General features: G+C 53.6%; 1 protein-coding gene across 1 annotated transcript; it reads right to left on the bottom strand.

Annotated features, from left to right (window-relative positions):
- Positions 1 to 670: 670 nt before the first annotated feature.
- Positions 671 to 19,707, bottom strand: BTNL9 (butyrophilin like 9). The gene is made up of 11 exons (XM_036315105.1): positions 19,565 to 19,707; positions 15,143 to 15,274; positions 10,751 to 11,104; positions 8,857 to 9,138; positions 6,039 to 6,170; positions 5,433 to 5,465; positions 5,173 to 5,193; positions 4,291 to 4,311; positions 4,032 to 4,058; positions 2,728 to 2,754; positions 671 to 1,526 (listed from the first exon to the last, which is right to left on the bottom strand). The coding sequence occupies exons 2-11, from the start codon at positions 15,252 to 15,254 to the stop codon at positions 892 to 894; spliced, it is 1,644 nt and encodes a 547-aa protein (XP_036170998.1). The 5' UTR covers positions 15,255 to 15,274; positions 19,565 to 19,707; the 3' UTR covers positions 671 to 891.
- Positions 19,708 to 22,403: the final 2,696 nt, after the last annotated feature.

Genomic DNA, 22,403 nt, shown 5'->3' with positions numbered 1-22,403 from the left:
CTCCTTGCCCCTCTCTGTATTTTGTTTGTTTTCTTTCTCTGAGAAACCTGATGCTCAGCCGACTTTGCGACATTTATTTGCTCAGCCCCTTGTTGAGCAATTCTTGTCAGGATTCTCTTTAAGCCCTACCTAGACAGTTTGGCACAGTGGATAGAGCCTTGGCCTGTGGACTGAAAGGTCCCAGGTTCGATTCTGGTCAAGGGCATATGCCCGCGTTGTGGGCTTGATCCCCAGTAGGAGGGGAGGCAGCCTATCAATGATTCTCTTTCATCATTGATGTTTGTATCTCTCTCTCCCTCTCCGTTCCTCTCTGAAATAAATAAAAATATATTTTTAAAAAATGATTCTCTTTAAAGTTCAAATTGTCCCGCCATTGGCCAGCGGCACCTCTTCACTCAGCTCCTGTGAAGTTTTTGAGCACGTTTGCACTTTAAGGCACAAAACGGTCCAGATCCACCTTGTGCTTTCTCAGTCCCAGCCCGGAAACCAGCCACTTCCCAAGCTCACGTTAGTGGGAAATAACATTTAAAACTGGGATATGAGCCCTAGATGAATTCATTCCTTATCAACTAGAAAATAAGTACGACGTATACAAATATGTAAGTTAATGGATATCTTTAATCCAATCATATGTCTCCCTTCTCCCCTCCCCCTTCCCCCTTTCCTCCCCCTTTGCGCGGTGAGCACAATGTTTTCCTTACTTTCTCAATCCTATGATACACACAGACAAGCTTGGGAATTGCCTCTTTTTTTAAAAAGGAAAATTCTAAACACAGAGACACATCGACGCAGGCCAAGCCCCTGTCTGTTTCCCTTCCGCTGTCTGTCTGTCTGTCGCCTTTGCTGGCATTTTTGGCGGCGCTTCCTCCACCCGGCGAGCGAGCGCGCGCCTCACCATGGTTCCATGGGGGGCGCCGAGGGCTCGTAAGGCTGTGCCCAGGTGTCACCGTCCTCCTCTTCGGGGACGCGTGTTGCTCGAACGGGCAACGGGCAGATGGTGAGCGGATCGGGGCGTATGCTGCCGTCGGGGGCTCTGGGCCTGAAGTACGCACAGAGCGGCCCCGAGAAGGTGTCGGTGAAAGTGAAGATGTGGGAGCCGTCGGACACGTTGAAAAAGGCCAGCTTCCCGGCGTCGCAGTCCAGGAAGATGCCCACTCGCCGGGGCGGCACGCGCAGGGACAGCGCCCGGCGCTGCGGCTCCAGCACGAAGTACTCGCAGCCGTTCCACAGCCCCATCACCCAGTAGCCCGCGGCCGGGCTCAGGCGCGCCGGCCCCGCGCGCGCCACCGCCTCCAGGCAGGCGCCCAGGAACCAGCGGCTGCGCCGGCCCACGTCCACCTCCCAGTAGTGGCGGCCGGTCCGGAAGCGCTGGTGGCTCAGCACGCACGTCTGCTCGGTGAACCGCTGCGGGTCTCCCGGCACCACCGGGACCAGCGCCGCCCCGGCCCCGCGGGAGGACACGCTCTTGCAGTCCTGGGAGACCTCCAGGCTGGGGTGTGCTGAGGCCGAATCCAGGGTCACGTTCACTGCGCAGAGGCTCTGAGTTAGTGCTCTGCAGGGTGCCGGGCCCTACCTGTCTCCTCCCAACTGGCCAACCTCTATTTTTGGAACAATTGGTGGAATATTCACTCCCACCGTCACCCCAAACACTGGGAGGCTGAAGTGGCCTGCGGGCACCGGGGCATTTGAATGTGATAAGAGGAATCCTATTTCTTTCCTGAACTGGAAGGCTCCTGAATTCTATACCGGTGCCGGGTGCCGGTGCCTTGGAGAGGAGAGACAGCAACGAGGCGGGCTCCTGGGGATGGAGAGCTCACTGCCCTCAAGTCCTGGTCCAGGGGAGGAAGCCCAGGGCTGAACTAGTCCAGCTGTCTCACCACCTGTGTGGCCTAGAGAGAGCATCACTGAGCTCTGAGCCTCAGGTGTGTGTGTGTGTGTGTGTGTGTGTGTGTGTGTGTGTGTGTGTGTTTGCCTCAGTTTTACAGCAAGTTTAGGATTTTAAAGCTGCAGGGGACCTCTGAGATGATCTAGTCCAGTGCCCTGCCATCACCATAGCTGCCGGAACACACCCATTTGATGGATGGGAACCCAAAGGATCCCTTCCGTCAGACCATCTGGAAGGTTCCTTACAACTCTGCATTGGCTCCTGCAAACAGCCTCCTGCAGATGGAAAGACCCAGTAAAACCAAGAAAGATCCCTAGCTGGTTGCTCAGTGGTTGGAGTGTGGGCCCCACACACTGAAGGGTTGGTTGTGGGTTGGATTCCGGTCAAGGGCACACACCTCAGTTGCAGGCTTGATCCCCCGCCCAGGTAAGGGCACAAGCAGGAGGCAACCAATTAGCAATCGCGGTGTCTCTCTCACATCATGTTTCTGTCTCTCCCTCTCCCTTCCACTCTCAATGAAAATCAATTAAAAAGAATATCCTCTGGTGAGGATTAACAAGACCAAGAAAGATATATGCTTGTGGGGGTATGTATGTGCACACCAATGTACACCTGTGTGAGCTAATCACATCTATGCATGCAAGCATGTGTGTGTGCATATGTGCATACGCAGGCGTGTGGGCGTGTTATGTCTGTGCAAGTGGACTTGTGTGTCTGTGTGTGCAGGCTCATACTTGGCTTCTGGACAGACTCCTCCTCTAATCTCAGATCGCGCCACCTCCCTCTGTTTAAAGGTCCAGCCAACCTAAGTCACGTCATTCCTTGGCCCCACCTCCAGTTACCTGCATATTGCTGGGCTGCTCTCCACTCTGAAACCAAACAGAGAGGAAAATGAGACCCAGGGAGCTGAGTCGGTATCCCTGGGACTGTGAGACGCAGGGGGGACACTGTAACACTGAACGAGCCCTTTCCCCCCATGACAGCTGGTTTCGGCCCATTTTCCTGAGGATTCAGGATGGAGTAAGGGGCTGGCGTCGGTGCTAGGTTATACCCAAGCTGCATGCAAGCCGAAGTGTGCTCAGGAGGGTGGGAGACCAGAGCACAGAGCCCAGGACAAGCAGCACGGGTGTCTGCAGGATGGAGAGAAAGCCTCCGCCTGGGCCTAGCCAGCTCGGTCCCCAGGAGGCCCCGCTGAGGCTGGCTCCTGTCCTAATGCGTCCTCTGGATACCTGTCTTGCCTCCTTTCTTAACGCGAGCCATTCAGCCTCAGAAGAGGAACCCCCACCAGCCAACTCGCACATGAGGTGCCCAAACTCCTTAGTGTTCAGAAGCGTGCACACTGAAGAAACAGCGAGAATCACTCCTCTCTTCTGACTGGCAAGCTTAGCAAGCTGGCTCACAGGGAACGGGCTCCATGCACTGCCAACGGCGGGATGATGGCGTTGCCTTCGGGGATCCCTCTATCCTACTTGGCGACATCCTCCCTGGGCCAGCAATCCCCTTCCTGGGTGTCCACCCGGAGAAGTCTCCACACAGCCGGAAGGCGGCATGCTTGTGTTGCGTGTGGTGGAGTGGGTTAGAGCAGGCTGGCTGCTGCTTCAGGAGGGCAGCTGGCTGAAATGGAGGCTCGGCAACAAGGGGAAGCAGGGCAGATGTGCATGTGGCAGCAGGATGGATATTAAAACACCGTGATGGTGAGAAAAGCCAGGAGTAGCATGGGACTGTAAAGGAAATAAACTAAAATGCATGTGCACAAAACAAGTGCACATTTTGCAAGAATACATATAAAAGAAGGTAGGCTTTAGATTGGTTGCTTTATAGGGGACTGGAGGGAGACACAGGGAGAAATGTTTACGTGTGGGGTAGCATGCCCGCCCCAGACCCACAGGTCAGTCTTTGAGGGTTGGCACCAGGAGCTTAGGGGATTCTTATTTGCAGCCAGGCTTGGCACCCATGGTTTACAGTATGCCTACACCTCAGGGCAATATGAAAAACTCGAATATAACCTCTACCAGTGACATAGACTAAGTTGTGCTGAATGAGGCTGTGGAATAAACGGGAGGAGATGTGGTTTGGTTAATCAGAGAGAGTGGCTGGGACGCTGAGATGTAAAGTGGACAATGGGGGAGAAATGGGCTTCACTCACCGGCCTGGCCTTCAGCCCTTCTCCAGTCTGAAGCAGTGAAGGAAAAACACGGAATTAGAACCAGGTTCCTGCAGCTTCCCTGCCCGCAGGTGGAATCTGCACCCACTCCAGCCCCCTCCCCTTCCTCCTGCTGCCCAGGCCCACAGAGCCAGCGGGTTCCAGCCTGGCCATCAGACCTGGTTGGGAGATCAGAACGTACCTGGGTAACCAGATGCTAAAAGGTGGACAAGAAGGAACAGTTCCAAGAGGGGTCACTTACCAAGCTCTGACTGCACCTTCCCTATAAGCAGAACAGAGGAAGCATCAGCCTTGGGCTGTGGACCATTTCCCAAGGCTGTCAGGCCACTGGGAAGGTGCTTCCAGAGTCTTAGCCCACCGCTCCCCTCAATCCCATCCCAGTCTCTGCACCCTCCCCTGCAGGATTCCTACACCTCATCCTAGTCTTTGCTCTTAGGGCAGAAGTCCCCACCGCGGGAGGGGCCTGGGAAGGGGAGCAGGTATTGGCACTGAGGAGCCTCTTCCCAGGGCTCAGGTCTGGTTTGAAGAAGCTACTGCTCATCCTCCCCGAAATCACCAGCTGTCCTGGCTGAGTCCAGCCGCTGAGTCCAGCCGCAGAGTCCAGCTACAGAGCACAGCCCGCCTGCGCCTCCGGGCGTGTGGTGCATTATTTAAAGGACGGGAGGACAGCACACTGAGTTGTTTCTCCTCGCTGGATGCCAGGACCCATCATTTGCCACTGGAAATGCATGCCTTTGGCCTGTCCGCCTTGTGTATTTTATAAGTAAATGCCCCTGAGCAGGGCAGCGCTGCGCACTCCTGTAGACGATACTACACGCTCTACCACTTCGGTGCAGGCTCACGGTGCCTCCCTTCCCAGTGGCACTTGCATTTAAAATAGAAGGCTAGCCTAGGAACATGAGCCAGGGGGCTACACCTTTAAGTGGAGCGGCAGGGAAGGGGCTGGGAGGGTCTGTCCAGAGGGTCTGAGCGAGGCCGGGCCTCCGGGGCAGCTTCGCTAGTCCGTCTGAGAGAGAAGACGGGAGGCGCGGAGGGATGGGTTAAGAATGAGATCTTTGCCATCTATCGCTGGCCAAAGGCCGCGCATGGGGTGCGTGACGTGCGCGCGGCGCCCAGAACATACCCAGCTCCTCGGTGAGTTTCCCTGGAGAAGAAACGAAGAAAAGAGGAAATCTCCATCAACGAAACGCTGACGCCTCGCTCTCCAAAGTGCACGGACTCGGTCCCCGCGCGTTCTGGGGACCAGGCGGGGCTGGACGCGCGGGGGGAGCGGGCCCCGGGCTCCGAGGCAAGGCGAGGGCGTCCCCGCGCTGCTCCCGAGCCGCCCAGTCTGACTCCCCCCGTTTGCTCAGGGCCCCTCTGCAGGCGCCTCATCCCGCTCACCTCGGTCCTTGTCCGCCTGCTCCTTCAGCTTTTCTGAACCGAGAAAGGAAAGGAGCAGGTGTGGGCAGGGCCCCGGGAGGGTCCCGCCCCGCCCGCCGCGCCCGCCGCGCCCGCCGCGGTACCCAGCGCCCGCCCCGCCCCGCCCCGCCCCGCCCCGCCCCACCCCTCCCCGCCCCGCCCCGCCCCGCCCCGCCCCACCCCTCCCCGCCCCGCCCCGCCCCGCCCCGCCCCACCCCTCCCCGCCCCGCCCCGCCCCGCCCACGGTACCCAGCGCCCGCCCCGCCCCTCCCCGCCCCGCCCGTCCCGCCCCGCCCCGCCCGCCCGCCGCGGTACCCAGAGCCCGCCCCGCCCCGCCCCGCCCCGCCCCGCCCCGCCCGCCGCGGTACCCAGCGCCCGCCCCGCCCCGCCCCGCCCGCCCGCCGCGGTACCCAGAGCCCGCCCCGCCCCGCCCCGCCCGCCCGCCGCGGTACCCAGAGCCCGCCCCGCCCCGCCCCGCCCGCCCGCCGCGGTACCCAGAGCCCCCGCCCCGCCCCGCCCACGGCACCCAGCGCCCGCCCCGCCCCGCCCCGCCCCGCCGGCCCAGCGCGCGCACGGCCCCCGCGGTACCCAGCGCCCGCCGCTGCCGCTGGAAGAAGCACAGCGCCGGCGCCGCGAGCAGGGCCAGGAGGAGCGGCAGGCCGACCACCGACGTCCAGAGGAAGGCTGTCTTCCAGGGCGCGGGTCCGGGGAGAAACGCATCTGGAAGACACCCACGGGAGTTATCTTGACTGCGGCGTCTCTGCGCACTCAGTTCCCCGGAGGCAGGGCCCGGGGGCCGGGAAACCTCGCGGGCGGCGGGCTGGGGAGCTGAGCCTCCGGGGCCGCGCCGCCACCGGCCAGGGGCGCCGCCCAGGCTCTGGGAAGGTGGGTCCCCAGGAGCTGCGGGGCCTTGGACCGGCTCCGCGGGGGGGTGGGGGGGAGCGCGCAAACTGGGGACGGACCAGCGGACGCCGAGGAGAATGAACCCGGGAGTCAGTGACCCTCCCCCGCCCTGAACTGCGGGGCCCGCCGCCCTGACGGCTCTCGCCCGGCGCCTGCGTGCCAGGGCTTTTGCTGATGCGGGAAACCCACTTCGCTTCTTGCCAACCCTTGGCTTCTACGTCTCATCGCCTTTGGAAGAATCGATGGCAAAGCCGCGCGGGCGGGCGGGCGGACGGACAGCCCGCCCTTTCCTCCCCGGGTCCCCCGGGAGGCCGCTGCGGACAGTTCACAGGTGCGGCACGGAGACTAACCTTTGGAAACCCGTGAGGCAGTTTCACAGAGCGACTCTGTGTCTGCGGCAGTAATTATAAAATATTGGTGCTTTCATCTCAATGGCCTTTTAAAACTTTTTTTCCTTTTTATCGTGGTTACATACACATCACATAAATGTACCATCTTAGCCATTTTTAAGCTCACAGTTCAGTGCAACCACCAGAACTTTGCTTCTTCTTCCCTACGACGTAATTCACCTGTGTGTGTGTTTCTCCCACTGGAATGTGAACTGAGGACAGGGGTTTGGAACACATTGTTGGTCCTCAGTAAATACTGTTAGGGGTCACATTAGGAACAGTGTCCCCAGTAAGCACTCACTTCCCATGTCCCGCCCTCCTACCCTGGGTAACCTCTATTCTACTTTCCATCTCTACAAATTGACTACCTTATGAAAGTGGAATCAGACAATAGGTGTCCTTTTGTGTCTGACATTCCACTTAGCACAACGTACTCTTTTGTTTGTTTAATTTTTCTAGCCGTGCATTTTTATCATCTGGTACAAAACTATTGGGCCACGTGGATTGGTCCTTCACCTCAGGTTGAGAGCAAAGTCTCAGGGTGTGATGCCACCCTGACCAGCTACCCTTGGTCTTGTCCCTGTTCCTTCCCCTCCCACCTCCTCCAATAGCCACACACAGTCCCACCTCAGGACCTTTGCACTTGCTGTTCCCTCTACCTGAACGCCCCCTAATAGATATCCATGTGACTCACACCCTTCATGAAGCCCCAAGCGACTTTGCTATCGATTCTGCCAAAGATGTGATGAGATGTAAAAGCTAAGTGTTTGCAAGAAGCAAACTGGGTTTCTGATATCAACAAAACATCTACACATCGAAAAAAATAAATAAAAATTCCCCCATTCCCTTTCCCCTTTCTTAGATCATTTTTTTTGGAAAACTTGTAAATCTTTTCTCTATCCTATTGAGATGTATGCAAATTCTTTTGAAAGCTAAATAAGCCTCCCACCGGCCAGTTTTACAACCCAGGAATGGTTCTCTTTGGGAGCTCAAAGCCATCTCTTTGAAATGTAAACATCTAAGAGAAAACCCCTCTATCCTGTGTCCTGGGAGTTTCACGGAGGCACCTGGCTCCAAGCTGTGGCTACATCCTTGTCATAAAGATATGCGATGTTTTAGCCTCCCTTTGGCTAAATACCACCAGCTAAGGTAACCCTGGCCGGGTGCTCAGTTGGTATCATCCCGATGTGCCAAGGTTATGGGTTTGAGCCCTGGTCAGGGCACCAACAAGACTCAACCAATGGATGCATAAATAGGTGGGACAACAAGTAGATTTCTTTCTCTCTCTCTCCCTTCTTCCTGCCGTTGCTCTCTCTCTAAAATAGATAAATAAATAAAAAGGACAATTAGCTAACACAAATGGCCGCCCCAATTGCCAACCATATTTAAATGACCTATGTGGACTGTCAAGTCCTCTTACCTGAGGATAAATCATCATTTATAAGATGACATTTCTTTCTGTTATTATAACTATTGATTTGGACCCTATGTAGGTAAACGGCCCATAGATTGGGTTTGTCCTCAAGACTTAAAAACAACTAGAGCCATGAACATTAAACCTTTCAGCGGGAGCCTCAGAAAAAGACTTTGATGTTAAATAATGGCCTCACCTTCAACTCATTGCCTAACTGACTTCTTCCCTGTGATCCACCACTTTTGAATCCACACACACACCCCAACCTGTCTTATCACTCTTCCTGGCTTCATTATCCCCTACAGGCCTAACGCCTTCTAATGTACAACGTAATTCACCTGTTTGTGTGTTTCTCCCACGGGAATGTGAACTGGGGACAGGGTTGGAGCACATTGTCGGGCCTCAGTAACTACCATTAGGGATCACATTAGGAACATTTGCCTCCTGCGAGTAGGGTTTCTGGGTTTTAGCTGGTGGCCTTGTAATGTTGGCTCTCTGGGGCCTTCTCTGTTTACGGGTGGGGTTGCCAGTTGCATTCTTAGTAGGTTCCCGATATCCAAGTTGCTGGCTTTTCAGATGTCAAGGTCAGCTTACCCCAGCCAGGCCCCCATGCCATTGTGACCTTGTAGATGGACTTTGGGACAATGGGCATGGAGGATGTGATGGTTAGGAAGATGAAGGTGAGCCAGCACCCACTGACCTGCTATTTGGACCACAAACTCTTTCTTCTGGAGCAGAACGGGGTTCTGGATGGAGCATGACACGTTGCTGTGGGCCCCGCCTTGGACGACCACAGATGTCTCCAGGCCGAACAGGCCGCGGGCATCCTGCGTGATGGCTTCGAACTCCGGAGGCAGGCACTGTCCCAGGTGGCCTCTCCACTGAGCCTGAGGCTTGGGGTACCAGCCACTGGAGCTGCACCTGAGCTGAATGCCTCCTTTCTTGAAGCCCTCAAGGGAGATGTGCGGGTCTGACCCCATCCCTGAGAGAGGCAGGAGTGGGAAGGATTAGGCTCCTTCTGGAAGTTGTGGTTAAAGCTTATCATTTGCAGTCACCATAAGGCATCACGAACTATGACTGCTCTGAGCACACAGGGGCTCGTGGCCTCCACCCACGGACTGTCAACAAGGAGTCTGTTGGAACATTTGGAAACATGGAGGAGGCATTTTACTCAAAGGGGCTACTGACATCTAATCTAATAAAAGGGTAATATGCAAATTAACTGTCACTCTGTCACAAAGATGGCAGCGCCCACAGCAGCCGGGGCGGGACGCTGGCGTTGTCACCCCAGCAACGAGGCCAGCGTCCTGCGCCCCAGCGGTGGAGGGAGGGAGGGCATCTGGGCAGGCAGCACACCCCCAGCCCAGCAGACACAACACAGGTCTGGGGGGTGGGTGTGCTCCCGTGGCCTCCTCACAGCTTGGAGCATGCCCCCATCCCAGCGGACACAAGCGGTCAGTAGGACATCCCCTGAGGATTCCCAGTCTGTGAGAGGGGGTAAGGCTGGGTTGAGGGACCCTCCCCCCAGTGCACAAATTTCACGCACCGGGCCTCTATTTTAGTCATATTATGCAAGGGACAGTCCCTGAGAATGAAGAATAATCTCCCCCCAGAGTTCAACAGCTTGTCTTCTCTCTCTCCTGAATCCCACCAGGGCTCAAGTGCCTGTGATAACACACTCCTTTATTGTCCCATCCTTGTGGCGCTAGCTTCACGTTTTAAATATGCAAAACATTAATATGGCTTAAATGCCAATACTGTAACAGGTGTATGTCAGGAGAGTCCCAGACCTTTCTCCATCCTTTCCACCCCCTCGCAGCCCCTGCCTTAGGGAACTCATGTCATTCGTTTCTACTTATCCTCCCTGTGTTTTGTCCTGTGCAGTGTTTCTCCTTCTTTCTTACACTGAAGTTGACACACTATAGGACATCTCATGCATCTTGCTTTTCTTTTGTCTGAACAACCTGGAAATCACTCCGCACCAGCTCACAGAGCTACTGTGTCTCCAGGTGCGCGGTATGGATCACCCCACGTGTGAGGGGCCACACTCAGCACCCGTGCTTGCTCATTGAGGTTGCTCCCGCTAATTTGCAATTACAAAGAATGCTACACAGATTAAACTTATTCCTTTGCCTTTTTTCTATTTAGCTGCGGGCGGTGTCTCTTCAGGGTAAACTCCTAGAGTGAGATTGGTGTTCAAAGGTAGGTGCGCAGACGACCCTGCAGTCGCCAAATCCCCAGGCCCTGGCCCTTTGGGACCTTGAACTTTGTCTACATGGTGCAGAGGCTCCTCCCCACAATCCCACCAGTTTTAAAGTTTTTGCCAGACTGAGAAGTAAAAAATTGCATGTCAGTGTGGCTTTAATTTGCCTTTCATGATGAGTAAAAGGGATCAATCATCTTTCCATATGTTTACGGGCTGTGTATCTTTTTTTGTGAACAACTTTTTTGTTGTTCATTTCCTAATTTTTTTAACAGAGCAATTCCCCTGTTCTCCGTGCTTCCCCGTCTACTCTGAAGCCAAGCAGGTACATCCAACGGACCCTTCCCTACGGCCCCCGCGCTGGCGCCCGGCCAGCTCACCGCTCACGCACCTGCGACCTCCAGCTCCCACACAGCTTCCCCGGAGAAGGAGGAGTCGCGGGAGAGGAAGCGGCACCCGTAAGGGCCCTGGTCGGCGGGGACCACGTCCTGGAGCTGCAGGATCACGGTGCCATCCAAGATCTCGTCCTTGATGAGCGTGGTCCTGTTCTGGAACTGCGCCATCTGCCGCCCCGGGAGCTCTCGCCGGTCCTGGTACAGGTGCACCACGTCGGAGGCCTGGCTCCGGAACCAGAGGATCTCCATGTGCTCCGCATCTCGGTAGGGGGACAGGTGGCACGGGAACTCCACCTCTTCCCCGACATTCGCCAGGATGGACTCCCCAGGGCCAATCACCTTGACCTCCTCTAGGATGAGAAGACAGAACAATGGCCAAATACAGCTCTCCCCACATATAGGCTTTTGTCATATCCCTTTGCAGCTCAGAAATCTGCAGTAAACCATTCGGACGAGGAAGGTGAGACACCCTACAAGACAGCCATCAGGTTTCTTGAACAAGTTATTGTCATGGAAGAAATGAATTGGGCCCTAACCGGTTTGGCTCAGTGGGTAGATCATCGACGAGCAGACTGAAGGGTCTGGAGTTCGATTCTGATCAAGGGCACATGCCCTGGTTTCGGGCTTGATCCCCAGTAGGGGGCGTGCAGGAGGCAGGAGGCAGCTGATCAATGATTCTCTCTTATCACTGATGTTTCTGTCTCTCCCTCTCCCTTCTTCTCTGAAATCAATAAAAACATGTTTTTAAAAAAGAAATGAATTGGTAATTTCTGAATAATGGGAATATTTTCTTTTTTTGTTTTGTCTGATTTTCTATTTTTTATAGTGTACATGTACACAGCCTCTGTAACAGCAAAGGGTATTAAATAATCTATGGGGCCCTAGCTGGTCTGGCACAGTGGATGGAGCGGCAGCCCATGGACTGAAGGGTCCCAAGTTTGATTCCGGTCAAGGGCACATGCCAGGTTGCGGGTTGATCCACAGTGGGGGGTGTGCAGGAGGCAGCCGATCAATGATTCTCTCATTATTGACATTTCTATCTCTCGCTCCCTCACCCTTCCTCTCTGAAATCAATAAAAAATATATTTTTAAAATAATAATAATAATCTATGGGGCTCCTTGCTTTTTCTTTTGTTAATCCTCACTTGAGGAGATTATCTATATATTTAATCCTCACTCGAGGAAATTTTTTCCATTGATTTTTTTAAACATATATATGTATTTTTATTGCTTGAAGTATTTCAAAGAGTATTACATATGACTCCTTTCCCCCTTCCCATTGATTTTTAGAGAGAGTGGAAAGGAAAGGGAGAGACAGAAACAATGATCTGAGAGAGACACATCGATTGGTTGCCTCCTGCATGCCCCTGAACAGGGCTGGGAGCCTGTAACCAAGGTATGTGCCCTTGACCTAATTGAACCCAGAACCCGTCAGTCCGCAGACTGATGCTCAGTCCACTGAGCCAAACCTGCTAGGGCCCAAGGATATTTTTTCCATTGACTTTTAGAGAGAGTGGAAGGGAGGGGGAGAGACAGAGAGAGAACATAGGTTGGTTGCCTCCCACACACAGGATTGAGCCTGCAACCAAGGTACGGCCCTTGACCAGAATCAAACTCAGGACCCTTTAGTCCACTGAGCCAAACCAGCTAGGGCACTTTACTTTTTTTAAATTTTTAACCTAAAAGTCAAATCCTGCCCAGCTGGCATGGCTCAGTGGTTGAGCATTGACCTATGAACCTGGAAGTCACTGTTTGATTCCTGGTCGGGCCACATGCCTGGGTTGCTGGCTGGATCACAGTGGGGGGCGTGCAGGAGGCAGCCAGTCAATGATTCTGTCTCATCACGGGTGTTTCTATCTCTCTCTCCCTCTCTGATGTTGATAAAAAAATATATTTTAAAAGAGGTCAAATCCTTCCTTGAAGATGTTTATTTGGGGGGTACCCTGAACTTTATTGATGGTGCACAACAAAGTAGGGCTCCCTACGCCCCTCTCCCTCTTCAGGGGTCTGGGGTGGAAACTGGAGGTTAGGAGATTCTCATTGTGTTGGGGATCGATCTGGGGCCAGGACTCCCCAGGAGCTGAGGGCCCTCTTCCTCTCCCTGGGGCTGGTGGTTCAGGGGGTTCTTACTCCTCGGAGGCTGTGGGCACCATAAGGTCCACCACCCTGTTGCTGTAGCCAAATTCATTGTCAGACCAGGAAACGAGCTTGACAAAGTGGTCACTGAGGGCAAAGCCAGCACCAGCATCAAAGGTGGAGGAGTGGGTATCATGTTAAAGTCATAGGACACCCCCTGGTCCTCAGTACAGCCCAGGATGCCCTTGAGGGGGCCTCTGACGCCTGCTTCACTCCCTTCTTCATGTCACATATTTGGCAGCTTTCTCAGGCGGCAGGTCAGATCGAAAATCGACACTGTGGGTGGGACATGGAAGGCCATGCCAGTGAGCTTCCCTTCAGCTCAGGGATGACCTGGCCCACAGCCTTGGCAGCGCTGGTAGAAGCAGGGATGATGTTCTGGGCAGCCCCTCGGCCATCACACCACAGCTTCCCTGAGGGGCCATCCAGGGTCTTCTGGGTGGTGGTGATGGCATGGACTGTGGTCATGAGTCCCTCCAGGATGCTGAAGCTGTCATGGATGATCTTGGCCAGGGGGGCCAGGCAGTGGGTGGTGCAGGAGGCATTGCTGACAATCTCGAGGGAGTTGTCATACTTGTCATGGTTCACACTCATCACAAACATGGGGGCAGCCGCAGAAGGGGCAGAGATGATGACCCTCTTGGCTGCCCCTTCAAGTGAGCCCCGGCCTTCTCCATGGGAGTGAAGACACCACTGACCCCACAACATCCTCAGCACCAGCATCTCCCCACCTGATGTTGGCGGGATCTCGCTCCTGGAAGATGGAGATGGACTTTCCACTGATGACAAACTTCGCATTCTCAGCCTTGACTGTGCCTTTGAACTTGTATAGAATCATACTGGAACATGTACACCATGCAGTTGGGGTCAATGAAGGGGGTCATTGATGGGGACGATGTCCATTTTCCCAGATTTAAAAGCAGCCCTGGTGCCCTGACTGGTTTGGCTCAGTGGATAGAGTGTTGGCCTTCGGACTGAAGGGTCCCAGGTTCAATTCCGGTCAAGGGTATGTACCTTGGCTGCGGGCACATTCCCAGTAGGAGGTATTCAGGAGGCAGCTGATTGATGTTTCTCTCTCATCAATGTTTCTAACTCTCTCTCTCTCTCACCCTTCCTCTCTATAAAAAATCAATAAAATATATTTTAAAAATAAATAAATAAAAGCAGCCCTGGTGACCAGGTGGCCAAAGTTGTTCACTCTGACCTTGACCGTTGTGTGTCAGGGTTGCCGCTGGCTCTGTGCGGGAAGACAAGGCTGTGTGATGAACAGGAGGAGCAGAGAGCCCTGCCTTGGAGACTTCTGCTCACCAGGATCTTTCATTTGATCATCCTCTTTCACGGTGTGTCCATCTGGTCCCTCCGGTTTCTGCAATTCCCAGGAGAGGCTAGTCTTGCTGCAGTTCTTCTGCACGAGCTGTTTCCTGCCGCCCGGCATGCCCCACTCTTCTCTCTGCCTTCTGTGAGCCTCCTTTCCTTCCTTCAAAGATCAGCTAAAAACTACATTCATCCCAAGCTGAACTAAAACCTCACTCCCAGCTCTCCCGGCATGGGTCCCGCCCCGCCTTTGGTGGCGCATGGTGGTGCCTTCTTTGTTCACTCCACCTGAGGTCCCTTGTGGCCACGGGTGAAGCCCCAACACCCTTCCAACTAGCTTCCTTCTCCAGCTCCCTCCCCCCACCCCCCCCACAGCTGATGCCTGGCCCTCTCCCTGGGTGCACCCTCCCTCAGTTTACCCTCCACCTGTCATCTTTCTGCCTAATATGTACCCTGCCTAATATGTACCCTGCCAGGCTCTGCTCAAACAGTCCTCCTATCTAGGGCTCTTTTTGGCTTTCTGGAAAAAAACCCCAAATGATTCTCTTAGCTCTGCTCCCAAAACTTGGGTACATGTCTCTTGCACCCTGATCACAAACAGCTGGACAGATGGATTTAAAAGTATTTTCCAACTGGTTCAGCCCAAGCACAGACCAGTAAGAGCTTCTTGGCACGCTCTTGCTCTGCCCCGGCCATGCTTGTGAGCTGTGGGGAGTGTGTAGGAATGTGCTGGGTGGCTGGAGAGATGGGGGAAGAACACTGCGGGTGGGGCTGGCTGGTGTGTGGGGCCGATGGCTCTAACCACTGGGATGGAAATGTTCTTAAATACTAGCAACTGGCATGGCTACAGATCTCAGCCCGGAGCACCTGCAGGAGGGGTAGGTGGGAGCTGATATGCTCACGTCCTGGCTGGCTGGGCTGCAGATCGGATACGCTACCTGAGTTTGACTCCCGAGGCTGGAGGAAGAGGAGGAGGTGGATGAGGAAGACGAGACAGCTGGGCTGAGGTACCCGCTGAAACGAGTCCAGGGCAACTGGGGAATTTACCATCTCGTCAGCAGTAGGGTCACCTGCAGAGGGACAAAGAGATGCTGGGGTGACACAGGAGAGCTGGAACCCGGCCCCTCAAGCCCGAGGTCTGTCAGTGCCTTAATGGTCTTTTGTCTGGTTCTTAACAACTCCAGTACTTGGCTTCTTCTAAACCAAGCATGTCAAACTCGTGGCCTGCAGGCCACATGCCTCATTTATGTGGCCCGTGTTAGCCTTTGAGTTTGACATGCTTCTTCTAAACCATAGCCGATGTGAGAGCTGCTTCTAATTTTACCAGGCAGCTCTGTTAATGGCATCACTGGCCTTGCCTGGCCTCACGGAGCCACATGGGGACAGGGCCCAAGGTCCCAGAGGAAGCAGTTCCTGAGGTTCACATTGTTTTAGAGCCAGAAATAGAGCCACGTGTTGTACGTGGCTCAACTCAGCTAGTATTTAGTGACTTTCTACAAAGGGAAATCTATAAAAACTCTCACATGCATTTTCACTCTCCCTGCCCAGCCCCGTTCCCATTTCCCTTGGCCTGGAACATCAGGTCCACAAAACAGATGAACAAACACCGAGTTCTAATCTCTCAGAAATGGGATGCATGCCTGGCAGATGCTGACCAACTTCAACCGCACCTGGGACACCTCCCTCCTGTCCTAGACCCTCAGGTGTACCCTCCAGGTTAGCTGGTGACTGCCCCTGAGTCTATGGCATCTTTGAGGCCACAGTGATGGTGTGGTCCCATCTAGCTACACCAACCCCCACCTGTGGTTCAGGAAACCCACCCCCAGTACAGGCAAGGGCTGTCCCTCTTACTCCTGACACCACCTTGGGACTTGCAGCATGTCTCACAGTCCTATAGCCAGTGAGTGCGGGCAGCCAATGCATCTGGGGAGATACACAATTCTCTCTGCATTTGTCCTCTGTTTAGTTGTGGGACTTTAGGCAAATTTTATAACTGGTGGAACCTCAATTTCTTTGCTTGAACAATAGAAGAAACCAATGCCAACTCAGAGGGTCGCTAAGCTTCCCACAGCTTGGCTGGGTGCTCTAAAGAAAAGTGAGCACCTCCCCCCTCCGCCTCCACCTCCTAAACAGCTGCTTGCCACCCTCCACCTTCCTCCGGAGACGCATCCCCCTCCTTTCACTCCATCATAGCACCCCAAGGGGTGAGGGAGCCCCATGAAGTTTCCACTCTCATCATCCTCAGCCTCCCTTCCCCCTCCTTCTCCCTCCCACGCCATGGTTTGTTTTCCTTTCACACAGACCTGTGACATGGCACATGCTCCTGTGGTCCTGTGACCGCAGAGCCCCAACCAACGGTCAGCAGCACCACTGGCCGGGTTGAGATGAAACACTTGAAAGCTGCTGGGTTATTCAGCAGGAGAGGGGCCAGAGGAGGTGTGAGGGTGACTTAATGGGAGAGGGGAGACTCCCAGGTGGCCCCTGAGCTGGAAGGACTGGGTCAATAGAATACCATGGGGTGGGAGGTGATAGCTGTGAGGTGAGTGGGCCAGGGGCGAGGGTCCCTGCCCTCCAGGAGCTCACAGGAGGGGTAGGGGGAGGCAAGCTGGAGCAGCTTGGTTTGTGCTTCAGGAGGAGCCTCTGGGGGGAGGAAGTCGGAGTCCCTTCTGGAGGGTCCTGGCTGTGTTCCAGGCCAGCAGCTACTGCGGTGACTATTCCCACAATAACCGGACAGTCCAGCCTCTCACCCTCCGGGCTGAGGGCAGCAACATGTATGTGTCAGGCCTGGAAACCAGCAGCAAGAATCCCAGAACAGGGGGTGTGTTTCCTCTCCTCCCTGTTCTCTTCTCTTTTGGGCCTCGGTCCTTACTTCTGTACCCTTAACTAGAGGCTCAGGAGGGCAAGACCATGAGGTCTATTAGCAGCAGCCAACGCCTCCCAGACAGGAGGGCTCAGGACACCTGACGGGTCTGTTTGGACTGGCCGGGCTCTGAGGAGTTAGTCAAGTCTTATGGTAGTTGTTGACTTGAGTCCTCTCTGTGGCAGCCATGGCTCATCAGGCCCACAGCTGGGGCGGGTGTGCTTCACAGGAGTGCATGCCCCGATATTTCGGGGGCTGGGGCTGTCAGCGTGTTCCAGACCCTGAAATTACTGTAGGACTGCAGGTGTCTGTTGTGATGCACCCATGTGATTTCTGTCACCAAGGCTGGAGGAGGCGGTCTCTCTCTCTCTCTCTCTCTCTCTCTCTCTCTCTCTCTCTCTCTCTCTCTTTCACAGAGTAATAAAAAATTAGCACAAATCGAGACCTTAGTATCTTACCAATCACTTACCTACATCAGAGTATTAAGACTATTATTGCCACAGACAAGGAAACGGAGGCACAAGGAGGCCAGCTGACCAGCCTGCGCCAGGGGTGGTGGTGGAGAGGGGGTTCAAGCTTTGCGTTTCTCTGAATTCCTCATCAGCAGTGCCATGTGTCAGGACTGGGGGCATCTTCAGTCTCCTGTCCCCCACCCATGGTGACCCCTGTAGGGACCTCCGGCCACAGCACTTGCCCTGACAGCATCTCTTGTGCACTGAGTCCCCAGGCTTCAGCCCCAAGACCAATGAGCCAACCAACCAACCAACCAACAGCCAATGAATAAAATTCTAAAAGCCCCCTCAAAACGGAGTCTTCCTTAGAGTTTGTGAGAAGCATCTTCTCGAACAGAAGGCACATGCCCGTGGTCTCTTCGCTCCCAACACACAAGGCTGTGCCCGGGAAGCCTTCACTCAGAGGGAGACAGTCTGGCAATTCCTGAAGGGGCTTCAGAGGGGCTGAATGCCCTGTGCTACCGAAAGGAGCTTTTAGGGGTAAAATAGGCGGGTTTAGGGAGGTTTAGAACCTAAGAGGGTCCTTGGGGGAGGAAGGTTTGGAGCCCGTAGGTGGGGGCCTGGAGCTGTCAACAGGCATCCATTCACCGAGAACAAAAGGTGCCACAGGATAAGAGGAGAGGGAGACACCCACTCACAGAAGATAGGGAAGCCACGGGCACCGGGAGAAAGGAAGCAGCCTCTCACAGGGAATAGAGACATGCCCACACAGGGAGAAGAGGGAAACAGATTTTCACAGCAGACAGAGAATTCTACCGCTGAAGGGAGAGAAAAAGGGGGAGTGTGAGCTTTGAAGTTGATCTTCTACCAACTGGAAGGCAGCATCAAGAAGCAAAGAACTGCAGCCTTTAGAAACCTTAGAGAGAAAAAAGGGGCTCAGTGGGTCACCCCCTTGGGGACCCCCTCCCCACATGGGAGTCTGTACTTGTTTCCAATAAATTTCCACTATTTTCATTTGCCACCTTTTGTCCGTGGCTTCATTTTTCAACTCCACCTGGACAAGAGCCCGGGAAAGAAACCACCCCTGCATCCTGCGCAGGGAAATCCCCCGGACTCAGTGCCTGTCTCCCCGCCCGCCGCCTGCAGCTCACCCTCCTGACCGCTGCTTTAGGGGCTCAGTCCTCCAGAGAGCAAGGACCCTGTGAGGGCGCTTCCCCCGCAGCTGTGACACCACAGGGCATGGATCTCAGGTTCTGGTTCGGGGGAGGAGGCTCTGCTGGGGGAAAGGCCTGGATGTGCTGAAGATTCGGGGAAGATGGAGGGGCCAGTGGGGAGGGGATGGACAGACAGGGGGATTCAGGTGGGAGCTAAGTTTTGCTGGTGGGCACCTTCTCCCTGCTCTCCAGGGAGCCTTGGTGTGTTCCCTCCTGGGGACCTGGGAGGCGGGGGCGCGGGGAGGGAAGGAAGGCTGGGACACACGGGCACACAAATGCTGCCCCCTTTGCCAGGGGAAGCCCAAGTGCCCTCATTCCTTTCCTCCTCACTCTCTGCCACCCCCCCCCCCGCCCCTTCCAACCCATTCCAGTTTGCTGCTCCTGCTTCTCCAGTTCCTAGAGCTCACCCATGGTCTCGAGATTGCAGGTTCCTCAGCTTTGAGTATCTCTTCAAAGGTTATTTTTTGCTTTTGCTACTTTCGTGAGCTTCGCCCTCCTCCCATGCCCAGTGTCCTAAGCTGTAAGCCCGGGGCAGGGTTTGCACCTTGGCCCAACACAAGCTGTCGATGGATTGATGCTCACTGGCTAGCTTTGGTTTGATTTCAACAGGCCCACAGGGAGTTTCTACCCCGTCTCCCAGGGAAATGAACCTCCCAAGAAGGGACCCTCAGGTGGAGCTGCAACTCCCCGTGGCCACACGCCAAACACCCCTCCCTGCAGCCAGGCCCTACTGGGAAGATGGGGCCAACCTGTGCTCGCTCAAGAAGCCATCATTTACTGCTTCCCGGTTCTGAGAGGTGGAGGTTTGAACAGGCTTGGGAGTGAGCCATGTACCTGGCAGGCTGCGGCGGAGGGTCCGAAGTGGCAGACGAGTCCTGGCGATCCCAACTCTGGGGCAAAGAAATGCTCGTTGTAAAGAGTCTTGGTCCAGTTGAGGGACAGCTCACGTGTGACAAGTCCCCACCCACCTTCCACCTTAAGACACCGCTGCTGGCTCTGCCCTTTGCTATAAAAGCCAAGAGAGATAGACAAAGGGAGGAAGTCCCTGTCACATCCTGTCTCTGTGAGGCAGATCATGAACTACATTTCCATGGAAAACCATTCCAAGGGCTTAAAAAGAGGGCAAAGGTACCTGGGGGTTTTGTAGAGACTGCAGGCTGCAGATGCTCAGAGCGGTGGGGCGGGGGGGATGCTCAGCTGGCTGCCTGGGGCTTGGGGCTCCAGGGAGGCGGGCCGGCCTTGCTAGCAGGCCCCTCCCTCCTCACCATCACAGCAAAAGATACAGACTGGACTGAAACATCACCACCTGAGGGTTAGGAAAGACCTGGTGCCCAACTCTTAATCAGATCTACCCTCCTCTTAGGCCAGGGCGTAGGATAGACTGGGGCCACCGCCGTAAGTAAAGCTGCAGGAGCTGGTCACACACAACTTGGAAATGAAACGAAGCCTGTCCTGGGAATTCTCTAAAGGAGAGGAGCTCAGGAAAGAAGCAGCCATTCATTCACGGTGCGCCCCGCTGTGCCAGAGGCCGCTGTACAACTTCAGTATCAGTGAGAAGAGTGCGGTGGATCAAGGTGCCAGCCACCTGGCTGCACACACTGACATCGCCCTCCGGACGGGCCAGAGCAGTGGCACATGGCCGTCTAGCACCTGTGGGCCACACAGCCCCAGTGACTCCCAGAAATGTCTGCTGTTCGGTGGCCTGTGCAGGTGCTAGGCCAGGGGTGGGCAAACTTTTTGACTCGAGGGCCACAATGGGTTCTTAAACTGGACCGGAGGGCCGGAACAAAAGCATGGATGGAGTGTTTGTGTGAACTAATATAAATTCAAAGTAAACATCATTACATAAAAGGGTACGGTCTTTTTTTTAAATTTTATTTCAATAGTTTTATTCATTTCAAACATTTGAAGAAGAAGAATGTAAACACTAATTATTATAATTCGAAACTTCAAAAAATGGAGGAATCATAGCACAATAACATACCTTATATTGAAGATGGCAAAGGCAAAACAAAATTGCCTAACAAAGGAAAGGTACAAAAGCCTTTCAAATTAAACTTAAATATAATAAAATAATTTAAAACTAAAACAAATAGAAAAGAACAAAATGTGTAAACAGTAAATTAAACATTTTCTTTAGTGCAACTTCCAAATTATGCCTGGGATGTAGATGTAGATGGCAATGTAGACTGGGTTGAAAGGTTTTTGGTCTTTAAAACATCAACTTCAGTGGGAACAGTGTTGTTGGTCTCCTTTTTAGCTAATGCATCAAAGTCTGGAGTTAGTTTTGTTGTGGCCATTCTCAGGATAGACCTGAGGTGTTCGTCAGTTAAGCTGGATCTGTGAGGGGCTTTGTTGATGTTCATGACGCTAAATGTCTGCTCACAAGCATAGGTTGACCCAAACTACACCAGTATCTCCTGTGCCATCCTCCAGATGTTTGGAAAAGTGGCTTCATTAAGTGAAGCATAAAAGTCTCTTAGTTCAAGAGAGCTGAATTTCTCCTTTAGGACAAAGTCAGACTGAAGATCGATGAGTTCCAGTTGCACCTCTTCTGGTGCTGTTTCAGGGTTTTGTGACAAAGGACAGGCCACCAGTTGAAGTGACTGGTCAATTTTTTCAACATCAGAAAACCGACGACAGAATTCTGCATGCAGGTCATCCCGTGAGTTGCTGTATTTCTTCACGTTTTGGATGGTCTCCTTCTGTGTGGCTCGTGTGGCAAAATGAGTGAAGACTTTGTCTGAAATTTGTCTGGAAAAGAAAATCAGCTTCGATTTAAAGGCTTTCACATTAGTGTACATGTCATGTACATACTGATCTTTTCCCTGTAGCTTCACATTTAGCTCATTCAAATGTGAAAATATATCTACAGCAAATGCAAAGTCACACAGCCAATTCTTGTCACTCAGCTCAGTAAATTCGTCAGACTTCCCCTTTAATTTCAAAAATGCACCAATCTCTTCTTTGAGCTCCCACACCCGTTGGAAAACTTTGCCCAAACTCAACCAGCGGGCACGAGAGTGGTAAAGTAAGTCGTGGTGATCCGCATCAGTTTCCTCCAGAAACTTAATAAACTGACGGTGCCGAAGTCCCTTTGCTCAAATGAAATTAACAAGCTTTACGACTGGATTAACAACATGATTAAGTTGTAATGTAGACTTGCACATGATTCCTGGTGAATAATACAGTGAAGAAAAATAACATCTTGGTTAGGGTTCTCCTCTTTCACTATATCCTGAATTCTTTTTAGCAGTCCAACATTTTTTCCAGTTAAATTTGGAGATCCATCTGTCGTGACATTAGCAAGTTCACTCCATGGTAGCTTCATTTTCTCGATGACAGTAGACACCCGGTCATACAAGTCCTCTCCCCGTGTTTTTCCTTTCAGTGGCTCCATGGCTAAAAACTCCTCCGAAATTTCAAAATTGTCACTAATCCCTCGGATAAAAATTAAGAGCTGAGCAGTGTCCTTTACGTCATTACTTTCATCCAATGCTAGTGAATAAAACTTAAAGAACTCTGCCTTACTATTTAACTTGCTGGCCAAGTCTTCATCAGTCAGTTCCACTCGACGAGTCACTGTCCTGCGCGATAAGCTGTTTTTCAAACTTGCCTTTGCTCTCTGGACACAAGAGACCTGCTGTCTCTATCATACATTCTTTCAAAAACT

Source organism: Myotis myotis, unplaced genomic scaffold (genome assembly GCF_014108235.1).
Source record: "Myotis myotis isolate mMyoMyo1 unplaced genomic scaffold, mMyoMyo1.p scaffold_m19_p_6, whole genome shotgun sequence".
Classification (NCBI taxonomy): Eukaryota; Metazoa; Chordata; class Mammalia; order Chiroptera; family Vespertilionidae; genus Myotis; species Myotis myotis.
This window is presented reverse-complemented; position numbering and strand designations above follow the sequence as displayed.